This window comes from Bos grunniens, chromosome 4 (assembly GCF_055505025.1).
Source record: "Bos grunniens cultivar Pamir isolate PY7600 chromosome 4, Bosgru_T2T1.0, whole genome shotgun sequence".
NCBI classification, from domain to species: domain Eukaryota; kingdom Metazoa; phylum Chordata; class Mammalia; order Artiodactyla; family Bovidae; genus Bos; species Bos grunniens.
The window spans coordinates 89517920-89530157 of NC_141168.1; the positions used below are offsets into that span (position 1 = coordinate 89517920).

The 12238-nt window shown below is 37.3% G+C and overlaps 1 protein-coding gene across 10 annotated transcripts in view; it reads left to right on the plus strand.

The window, feature by feature from the left end:
• CDCA7L (cell division cycle associated 7 like) overlaps nt 1–12238 on the plus strand; it is a 211756-nt gene that overhangs the window by 107195 nt on the left and 92323 nt on the right. The window contains exon 1 of one of the 10 annotated variants that reach the window (XM_086397413.1): nt 7217–7256. The exons of the other annotated variants lie outside the window; for them this stretch is intronic. Coding sequence (XP_086253539.1) covers nt 7236–7256 — 21 coding nt within the window. The 5' untranslated portion in view covers nt 7217–7235. Of the gene's footprint in view, nt 1–7216; nt 7257–12238 lie in introns of those variants that run through there. 10 annotated transcript variants of the gene reach the window in all.

Here is a 12238-nt window from a genome sequence, read left to right on the forward strand (position 1 = left end):
TTAAACTTGTAGAAAAATTGCAGAATTATACAGAGAATTCCTGTATATCCTTCACTCCGCCTCTAGAATGTGAACCTCTTCCATAACCACAGTAGGTCATGTAAGGAAATTAAACATTAGTACAATACTGTAAATCTACTCACCTTATTTGAATTTTTACTGACGTCCATTTCAGTTCTGGGACCAGTCTAGGATCCTGCATTGGATTTAGTTACTATTGCATCTCTTTAATCTCCTCTAGTCTAGAACAGTTTCTCAATCTTCCCTTGACTTTTGAGACCTTGTCACTTTTGAAGAGTACTAACTAGTTATTTTGTAGAGTATGCCTCATTCCACAAATGTGGGTTTGTCTGATGATTTCTCATGCTTAGATAAGGTTGGGCGTCTTTAGCAGGAATACTGTGAAAGTGATATTGGGCCCTTTCTGTGCATCGTATCAGAGAATATGTGATGTTATAGTCTTATTACTGGAGATGTTAATTTTAATTGCTGGCTAAGGTGATACCTACTACATGCTCCACAGTTAAATTACTATTTTCCTTTTTGTCATTAATAAATATCTTTGGGGAGAAATTATAAGACTATGTACAAATCCTGTTTCTTCTTAAACTTTCACCTACTAATTTTAACATCCATTAATACCTACAACAATTGTTATTACTGTGGAGTTTCTTCTTATTTCCTCATTCCTTTTAGATTTATTAATTGGATTTCTTCTGTAGAGTTGTCTCTTCTATCCTGTTTATTTACTTAGTAAATTGTTTCTTTATATCAGTGTAGACTCATTGATACTTATTTATTCTATAGGTTATAATCCAGTGCTAACTCTATTTCCTTTCTTGATCAAAATTATTCCAGTTTTGGCCATTGGATGCCTTCCCATCTTCTTTTGACATAACCCCGCCTTTTTGTGAGCATTTCTCTGTATTCTAGCATACCAACATGTGCAGGCTTATCTTGTATTTTGCCTGCTCTGGTCCTGGAATCAACCACTTTGCTAAGGAGCATTGTTCTTTTATTGGAGAATGGAATTTAGGAAACAGAATCAGCACTACATGTGCTCATGGCTGCTGCTGCTAAGTCGCTTCAGTCGTGTCCGACTCTGTGAGACCCTATAGACGGCAGCCCACCAGGCTCCCCCATTCCTGGGATTCTCCAGGCAAGAACTGGAGTGGGTTGCCATTTCCTTCTCCAATGCATGAAAGTGAAAAGTGAAAGTGAAGTCGCTCATGGCTACCAGAGTATCATTGTTTCTAGACTGTCCCAGCAGACAAGGAACTTAGTGTATGTATACTAATCCGATACATATGTATCTGTATTTATCTGTCTACACACATGCACACACAAAAATAAGTTTATAATGATAATTTTGACACTAATCCAATACCATAGGTTTTACTCTTTTTGAAATGGTCTTTCCCCTTTCCTTATTTATAACTTTATTTCTGACAATGAGAAACCCGGCTCATTTTATCTGTATGTGTGCTTATTTGTTCAGTTCTAGTATATACACAAAATAGTTTCAGATAGTCCACATCCCTGTTAGAAACAAGTTTACATGCAAGGGCATCTGTATACAGTATCTTTAGCTTTTAGCCTTACAGTATGAAGTCTAAATCATTTTTCCAGATTTCTGTAGGTTAGTTCCTTTTTTCCCCACCCCTTACGGTTTGTTACATACTTCAGTTCATGTTATGTTTGAGTTCCATTTCAGGTTCCCTCCCTGTTCTGATTGCTTTTAATTAGCTTCCCTGATGGCTCAGACAGTAAAGCGTCTGCCTGCAATGCAGGACACCCGGGTTTGATTCCTGGGTCGGGAAGATCCCTTGGAGAAGGAAATGGCAATCCACTGCAGCACTCTTGCCTGGAAAATCCCATGGATGGAGGAGCCTGGTGGGCTACAGTCCATGGGGTTGCTAAGAGTCGGACACGACTGAGCGACTTCACTTCACTAAGGTTTGTGAAATATTACTCTGGTTCTAAGAGTCAGAGCTGTTAAAAAAAAAAAAAAACCACATATACTCAGAGAAAAGTATTCCTGCTATCTCACTTCCATTCCCCCATTTTTTTTCCATTCCATCCCCACCCATTCTCTGCAGTAACCTACAGACTTTAATTTCTGATTTCATTAGTAACTATGTTTCTCTTTCACAAGTAAACAGATACATGTGTATTTTTCTATATCCTTCTTTCTCAAGTGAAAGGCAGCATACTGTAAGTAGACTTTTGAACTGTGTTTTTTATAATTAATATATCCTGGAAGTTACACAGTATCAGTTCACAGAGATTGTCCTCTTTCTTTTTTTTTTTTTTACAGTTCTGTTCTATTCCACTGGGTAAATGTACTCTGGTTTATTCAACCCATTCTCCTACATGTTAGCACTGAAGTTGTTTCTCATACTGTCAATTACAAACAGGAATGCTGCAGACAACCTTGTGCACATATATTTTTGTGTTGTTGGATGTGCGTCTTCAAGGTAGATTCCTAAGAGTAGAATTGCTGGGTCAAAAGATCAGTAGAGGTGTGGAAAATAGCTTGAAAATTTGAATACGCAACTACCCTAGACGTAGACGTATCAAGTCCACTCCAAAGGAGTTTAAAGCAGAAACCAAACAGATTTGTGCACACCTGTTTTCGTAGCAACATTATTCACAATAGCCAAAAGATATGCAGGTCAGGAAGCAACAGTTAGAACTGGACATGGAACAACAGACTGGTTCCAAATAGGAAAAGGAGTACATCAAGGCTGTATATTGTCACCCTGCTTATTTAACTTCTATGAAGAGTACATCATGAGAAATACTGGGCTGGAAGAAGCACAAGCTGGAATCAAGATTGCTGGGAGAAATATCAATAACCTCAGATATGCAGATGACACCACCCTTATGGCAGAAAGTGAAGAAGAACTAAAGAGCCTCTTAATGAAAGTGAAAGAGGAGAGTGAAAATGTTGGCTTAAAGCTCAACATTCAGAAAACAAAGATCATGGCCTCTGGTCCCATCACTTCATGGCAAATAGATGGAGAAACAGTGGCAGACATTATTTTTCTGGGCTCCAAAATCACTGCAGATGGTGACTGCAGCCATGAAATAAAAAGAGCTTACTTGTTGAAAGAAAAGTTATGACCAACCTAGACGACATATTAAAAAGCAGAGACATTATTTTTCCTACAAAGGTCCGTCTAGTCAAGGTTATGGTTTTTCCAGTAGTCGTGTATGGATGTGAGAGTTGGACTATAAAGAAAGTTGAGTGCTGAAGAATTGGTGCTTTTGAACTGTGGTGTTGGAGAAGATTCTTGAGAGCCCCTTGGACTGCAAGGATATCCAACCAGTCCATCCTAAAGTAGATCAGTCCTGAATGTTCATTGCAAGGACTGATGTTAAAGCTGAAACTCCAATACTTTGGCCACCTGATGTGAAGAGCTGACTCATTTGAGAAGACCCTGATGCTGGGAAAGATTGAAGGTGGGAGGAGAAGGGGCCGACAGAGGATGAGATAGTTGGATGGCATCACTGACTCAATGGGCATGAGTTTGAGTAAACTCTGGGAGCTGGCGATGAGCAGGGAGTCCTGGCGTGCTGCAGTCCATGGGGTCGCAAAGAGTCAGACATGACTGTGTGACTGAACTGAAGGTACTTGTATTCGTCAGATTCATAGAGACAGGAAATAGAGTAAAAGTTATAAGGGGCTCGAGAGAAAGGGATTGGGGAGTTCATGTTTAAAGGGTACAGAGTTTCTATTGGATGACACAGAATCGGTGACGGTTCCACAGTGAGGATGTACTTGCAGCACTGAACTGTACATTTAAAAATGGCTGAAGTGGTGTTTCGTCATGTGTATTTTATCACCAAATAAACTTTAAAAAATAAGTACACGCAATTTTTAAGTATTGCCAAAGTCCCCCAGCAGGATTGGATCTGTTTTCAGTCCTCTCAGTTAATGAATGAGGGTGCCTGTTTCCCAATAGCCTCACCAATATGTGTTACTGTACTCTTCAGTTCCTGTGACTTGCTCGGTGAAAAATGGTATCTGTGTTGTTATAATATGCATGTCTCTACTTCTACTGAATTTAGATATATTTTAATGTAGTTGAGAGCTGTTTTTACATCCTGTTGGGGGATTTGTCTCTTCGTATCTTTTCCTCATTTTTCTAGTGAATTTTTTGTCCTTTACTGTGCAGTTTTTAGAGTTAAAAAGTACATATTTACACCTACACACGTACACACATAAGGCTGTTAGTCCTCCACCTATAGTGTGCATAGCAAGTATTTTCTTCCCATTTGCCTATGGTCTTGACTTTGTAATGCTTTTGCCACGCATATATTTTTGATGCAGTAACATTTATTGATTATTTTCCTATTTGTCTCTCTGTTTTGACTCATAGTTAAAGAGCTTTTTCTTACACTGAGGTTAGAGACGAGTTTGTAAGTGTACTTGAGTTTGTATTGTTTCATTGTTTTACACCTAAAGTCCATAAGTTTATGCTTATATATTTCGTAAGACAAATATATAGTTTTTTTTGTATGTACACAGTAACTGAAATGCAGATTTTTTTTAATGAAGCTATTGATTTACAGGGGAAAAAAAATTGCAGCATAGCCGTAATCAATCTCCTCCCAGCCTTCAGTTAGCTTTTAGAAACTTTTAACTGTCGAAGAACTACTTTGTAAATCAACTTAAATGTTCAGTGACAGTATAGAACTTTTTTGTAAGTTAACCCTGTACATTTTAGTTGGATTATATTGGAAATCTTTAAGGCACCATCTTTATACAAAAACAGCATCAAAAAACTTCAGCTTTTGAAACATTTAGCATGTTTAAATTATTGAAAATAAAACTTGGGAACATTTGCAGATGAAAATGTGTTCCTTTAAAGAAAGCAAGGGAGAACCTGAACTAATGCTAATAGATTAATAAGCACTCAAATGGTATACAAATACAATATTAAAATTTTTGAATTGTTTTTGGACTATCTCTACTTGCAGAAAGAATATTTTGATGGTGCTCCTAATTTCAGTTGGATAAATTTATATTCTCTGCTAGAACAGAACATTTAGTAGCATCTTAATTTGAATATTCAATAGAATTATAAATAGAGACAAGTTATTTGATAAATGTCTTGTAAAAATATTTGTTTAAGAAAGGTATTATGAGCAGAGATGCAAGTGGACCCATGAGGCTCTTTGAGCTGAGACAGTTTCACAATTTAATATAAAAAATTAGAATTGCAGATAGCTTTCATTTATCAGCACTTGCTCTGACCTTACCAGGTATGTCAACACTTGTAGAGAAAATATTTTCTCAATGAAAAATATTATGACTTACAGAGAAAGGTCGGTTTCAAATACATCAACAATAAAATGTAAATGTGAAGAACACTGATAACACTTTGAAGAAAAAGTTAAAAAATAGGACCACATACAGTCTTTGGAAAGATACTAATGACTGTCTAGAGACTAATACAGTTAAGAAATGAATTAAAATAAAAGAATGTGTATCCAGAATGATTCTTTACTTCCCCCAGAATGATTTTTTAATGCTTATGCTATTTTTAATATCATTCTGGGTACAACCTGAAGGATTATTTTGATAAACAGTATAAAAAGATTTCTTATTTCAATATACATAGATATATGCTATTTTATTTTTAGAAATAATTTTATTTGTAAATAAAATTTGAATTAAATTATTAAAATATCCACCAATTTAATAAAAAGTTTCCTGATCAGTAAGTAAATATTCTTTAAACCTATATGTTTATTTTGTAATATCATCTTTCATACTCAAAAGTTCCTGAGTGGTAAAATACGTGATTCTATACTTAAGGATCATCTCACCTGTAAAACACAAAATATACCGGGCATTGAAAAGATGCTTTTAGTCAGACTGTTAAAATAGAAAGAATACAGATTAAGAAGAACATCTTAAAGAGAATGGAGGGGCCAGGATTTTGTAATCTAATTTGGTAAAAACATTCAGAGAAAATATTATATTGAACCAATGAGAGGTAAAGACCTTTCTGAGTTACATAAAAACATACAGACACACAGAGCTTCTGGCTTCAATCCTAAAATTTCAGCCATGAGTAAAATGTAAAGACAGAATTACAAAATTCACTAAACCGTATCAAAGAACTGTTCTCTTCATAGTGGATATGACTTCTTAAGTGATGTGAGCTCAAACCAGACAAATAGACAAACCAGGAAGGGAGATTAACCAATCAGACTGTCTCTCATCTTTCACTCAACAGACATAAGATCTCTAGGAACCATCACTCCATTTGCAGGGATCACCAAATGGTTAGACCATAAAACCTAGAGAAGCAGGCACCAGAAATGCAGCAAACACTCAGATTCCAAATAAATCAAATCTTTGCCATGTTACCAATGGTCGAGTTTGCAGTACAAGACTAGGAGTTGGGCTCAGCACCGAGTCCCTAGATCACCCGTAGGGACAGAGCACAGAGATGTTCTATTTAGGTGACAGCTTTGGGGAGAAACTTCATTAATATGAAACACCTCAAAGAAAAGGGGTTGGGAAAGCAAGTTACATTTGCTTGTATATGGAAGTAAGTTCTTTTCTGAAGATTTCCTTTGGTAACATCCAGATAAATGACTTTGCAGACTATTCTTTTTTTTAATTGAAGTATAGTTGATATACAATATTATATAACCTACAGGTGTATAATGTGATGGTTCACAATTTTTAAAGGTGATACTGCATTTATAAGTATTATAAAATGTTGGTTATATTCCCTGTGTTGTATCGTGTATCCTTGTAGCTTATTTTATACATAATGGTTTGTACCTCTTGATTTTCTACCTCTATTTGCTGCTCTCCGTTCCCTTTCCCCGCTGGTAACCACTAATTTGTTCTCTATACCTGTGAGTCTGTTTCTCTTTAGTTAATCACTAGTTGGTTGTATTTTTTAGAGTCCACATATACAAGTGATATCATATAGTATATGTCTTTCTCTGTCTGACTTATTTCACTTAGCATAATAGCCTCCAAGTTCATCCATGTTGTTGCAAATGACAAGATTTTCTGTTTTATGGTTGATTTGTATTCCATTGTATGTATATACACTGCTTCTTTATTCATTTGCCTGTTAATGGACACTTAGATTACTTTCATTTCTTAGCAGTTAATAATGTTGCTATAAACATAGGGTTGCATGTATCTTTTTCAAAATTAATGTTTTTTTTTTTTTTTCAGATATAGACCCCAGCAATCCATGGAATTGCTGGATTATATGGTAATTCTATTTTTAGTTTTTTGAGAAAACTCCATACTGTTTTCCACAGTGGCTGCACCAATTAACATTTCTATCACCAATGTACGATGGTCCCCTTTTCTCTAAATTTGTTATTTGTGTTCTTTGCTTATAGCCATTATGACAGGTGTTAGGTAATATCTTATTGTGGTTTTGAGTTGCATTTCTCTGATGATTAGTGATATTGAGCATCTTTTCATGTGCCTATTGGCCATCTGGCCTACATACCCATTATGACAGGTGTGAGGCAATATCTTATTGTGGTTTTGAGTTGCATTTCTCTGATGATTAGTGATATTGAGCATCTTTTCATGTGCATATTGGACATGTGGATGGCCAATAGGCACATTTCTCCTCTTTGGAGAAATGTGTATTCAGGTCTTCTGTCCATTTTTTAATCTGGCTGTTTGATTTTTAATGTTGAGTTGTAAGAGCTGTTTATATATGTTGGATATCAACCCCTTACCAGTCATATGATTTGCAAATATTTTCTCCCATTTAGCAGGTTGTCCTTTGTTTTATTCATTGTTTTCTTTGCTCCTGCAAAAGCATTTATGTTTAATTAGGTCCCACTTATTTTAATTTTGCAGATTAGTCCTTTTTTTTGGAGCTGAAATTTTATTATTTTTTACAATATATTCTTATTAGTTATCTATTTTAATATAGCAGTGTGTGTGTATCAATCCCAAACTCCCACCATCTATCCCCCTTGGCAACCATAAGTTCATTCTCTAAGTTTGTGAGTCTATTTCATAAATAAATTCATTTGTATCATTTTTAAAAGAAAATATTTTCTTCGTAGGCTATTCTTTAGTTGTTCGGTGCAAGCTTCTCCTTGCAGTGGCTTCTCTTGTTACAGAGCACAAGCTGTAGAGCATAGACTCAGTAGCTGTGGTGCAGGGGCCTAGTTCCAGCAAGGCATGTGGGATCCTCCCAGGCGAGCGATTGAACCCATGTCTCCTGCACTGGCAGGCGGACTCTGCCACTGAGCCACCAGGGAAACCCTCATTTTTAAAGATTCTGATTATAAGCAATATCATGATATATGTGTCTTTCTCTGACTGACTTCACTTAGTATAATAATCTCCAGGTCCATTTGTGTTGCTGCAAAGGGCATTATTTCATTCTTTTCATGGCTGAGTAATATTCCATTGTATATTTGCATCACATCTTCTTTCCCCATTCATCTCTTGATGGATATTTAGGTTGCTTCCATGTCTTCGCTATTGTAACAGTGCTGCAGTGAACACTGGGGTGCATGTATCCTTCTCAGCCATGTTTTTCTCTGGATATATACCCATTACTGGGATTGCTGGATCATATGCTAGCTATATTTTTCTTTTTTTAAGCAACCTCCATACTGTTCTCCATACTGGCTGTTACCAATTTATATTCCCACCGAGAGTGTAGGAAAGTTCCATTTCTTCACACCCTCTCCAGCATTATTGTTTGTAGATTTTTTGATGATGGGCATTCTGATTGGTGTGAGGTAATATCTCAGTGTAGTTTTGGTGTTTTGAAAGGAAGCTTCCCTTTGGGACAGCTCATGCCACATTGAAGCAGCATATTTATAGGAAGTTTGCATTGAAATCTGTATCTCTAGAGCTTCCACCTCGCTCAAATTCTCTTTTCTGGAGGAAACTAGTCCAGATCTAATAACTCTCCTTCACATGGCTTAGCTGTTCAAATATGAGAAAATTGTTGTTGCTGTTGTTCAAATGCCAAGTTGCGTCTGACTCTTTGCAACTCCATGACTGTAGCGCACCAGGCTTCTCTGTCCTCCAGTCTCCTGGAGTTTGCTCATACTCACGTCCATTGAGTCGGTGATGTCATCCAACCATCTCATCCTCTGTCACCTCCTCCTCCTCCTGCCCTCAGTCTTTCCTAGCATCAGGGTCCTGTCCAATGAGTTGGTTCTTAGCCAAAGATTTGGAGGTTCAACTTTAGCATTAGTCAGTCCAATGAATATTCAGGGTTGATTTCCTTAGGATTGACTGGTTTGATCTCCTTGCTGACAAAGGGACTCTCAAGAGTCTTCTCCAGCACCAGAGTTCAAAAGCATCAATTCTTGGGTGCTTAGCCTTCTTTATGGTACAACTCTCACATCTGTATATGACTCCTGGAAAAACCATAGCTTTGACAATATGGACCTTTGTTGGCAAAGTGATGTCTCTGCTTTTTAATATGTTGTCTAGGTTTGACATAGCTTTTATGCCAAGGAGCAAGCATTTTTTATTTTCTGGCTACAGTCACCATCCATAGTGATTTTGGAGCCCATGAAAATAAAATATGTTATTGTTTCCAGTTTTCCCCCATCTGTTTGCCATAAAGTGATGGGACCAGATGGCATGATCTTTATTTGAATGTTGAGTTTTAAGCCAGCTTTTTCACTCTCCTATTTCACCCTCATTGAGAGGCTCTTTAATTCCTCTTCACTTTCTGCCGTTAGAGTGGTATCATCTACATATTTGAGGTTGTTGATGTTTGTCCTGGCAGTCTTGATTCCAGCTTGTGCTTCATCCAGCCCAGCATTTCGCATGATGTATTCTGCATATAAGTTAAATAATCAGGGTGACGATATACAGCATTGATGTACTCCTTACTTGATTTGAAACCAGTCTGTTGTTCCATGTCCAGTTCTAACTGTTGCTTCTTGACCTGCACACAGGTTTCTCAAAAAACAGTTAAGGTGGTCTGGTATTCCCATCTCTTTAAGAATTTTCCACAATTTCTTGTGATTCACACAGTCAAAGGCTTTAGTATAGTCAATGAAGCAGAAGTAGATGTTATTTTTGGAATTCCCTTGCTCTTCTATGATCCAACGGATGTTAGCAATTTGATCTCTGGTTCCTCTGCCTTTTCTAAATCCTGCTTGTACATCTGGAAGTTCTCAGTTCATGTACTGGTGAAGCCTAGCTTGAATTTACCTTGCTAGCATGTGAAATGAATGCAATTTTATGGTAGTTTGAACATTCTTTGCCATTGGCCTTCTTTGGAATTGGAATGAAGACTGACCTTTTCCAGTTCTGTGGCCACTGCTGAGTTTTCCAAATTTGCTGGCAGAATGAGTGCAGCACTTTCATGGCATCATCTTTTAGGATTTGAAAGAGCTCAGCTGGGATTCTGTCACCTGCACTTGGGTAACTCCAAACCACATCTCTGTCTAGATTAGCCGTCTTCAGTTCCTTTCCCAATCCCTCTGTGCCACGGTGCTCACTCAGTTGCGCTTGCTCCGATTACAGTCTGGACTGTATATTCTTCCAAGTGTGGCTGGTACCATCCTATGTGCTCCTCCAAACAAAGTAGAAACTGAATTAAGTGTTTTTGTTTGTTTGGCCAACACTTCAAATAATGTGTGATTTGGGGCTTAGATGGATTTTCATTTTTAAAAAACTTAATTGTGGTAAAATACACATAACATATAACTTACCTTCATAATCATTTTAAAGTGTAGAGTTCATATTAAGTTCCTATTCATATTGTTGTGTAATCAGTCTCCAAAATGTTTTCATCTTGCAAAGCTCTTAACCCATTAAATAATAACTCCCATTTCTCCCTCCCAACCCCTGGCAACCACCATTTCACTTTCTTGTTCTATATATTTGACTACTCTATATACCTCACATAGATAGAATCATGTAGTATTTGTATTTTCATGACTGGTTTGTTTCACTTACCATAATGTTCTCAAGGTTCATCTATGTTGTAGGATGTGTTAGAAATTCTTTCTTTTTTAAGGCTGAATAATAGCCTGTTATATGTGTAAACCACATTTTATGTATCCACTCATCTGTCAGTATACACCTGGGTTGCTTCTATGTTTTGGTTATTGTGAATAATGCTGCTTCCTCTTGATGTTTCAAAGAGTAATTAAAAACCTAATTGGCTGGAAAGTACCAGGAGCTTCAACTCATGTATTATGCATTCATTCATTTCTTCAACATTTATTGAGTACTTGCTATGGGTAAGATGTCACTGAAAGGGTTGAAGGGAGAAACAAAGATGAATTCAACTAAGTTGTACTCTCAGTAAGGTATGTGGGTAAAAACTTGATCATACACTGTTACTCTTGATAAATTATGCTCTCCTCTAAATCAGACTTGTTAAAGCTTAATGAAAATAAGGCCAAGAAAAGTATAATAGATATCAGGAGAAAGCAACTGAGACCAAAAGGAAAAGAGGAATTCTACAAAATGGCATTTGGGAGACTTGTGAGCACACACTTTACCATAGATGTGTGAGCCCTTGTGCATTTCTGTCTCCGAGTGCCTTGTGTATTCATCAAAAAGTCCTGGCACTTTTTAAAGTAGGAAATTTGAATGTGTGGACCCTTTGAACCAGAGTATTCTTTACATTATCTGTTATTAGATAATATTGATCATATAATTAGATAATAGATAAACCAAAGTCATGGCAGAAGTTCCCAGGGAGAGAGAATAAGGCTTCAGAGATCAGATCAGTCACTCAGTCGTGTCCGACTCTTTGCGACCCCATGAATCCAGCACACCAGGCCTCCCTGTCCATCACCAACTCCCGGAGTTCACTCAGACTCATGTCCATCGAGCCAGTGATGCCATCCAGCCATCTCATCCTCTGTCGTCCCCTTCTTCTCCTGCCCCCAATCCCTCCCAGCATCAGAGTCTTTTCCAATGAGTCAACTCTTCACATGAGGTGGCCAAAGTACTGGAGTTTCAGCTTTAGCATCATTCCTTCCAAAGAAATCCCAGGGCTGATCTCCTTCAGAATGGACTGGTTGGATCTCCTTACAGTCCAAGGGACTCTCAAGAGTCTTCTCCAACACCACACTTCAAAAGCATCAATTCTTCGGCACTCAGCCTTCTTCACAGTCTAACTCTCACATCCATACATGACCACAGGAAAAACCATAGCCTTGACTAGACGAACCTTTGTTGGCAAAGTAATGTCTCTGCTTTTGAAATAAGGCTTAGAAATGGTTATTCAAG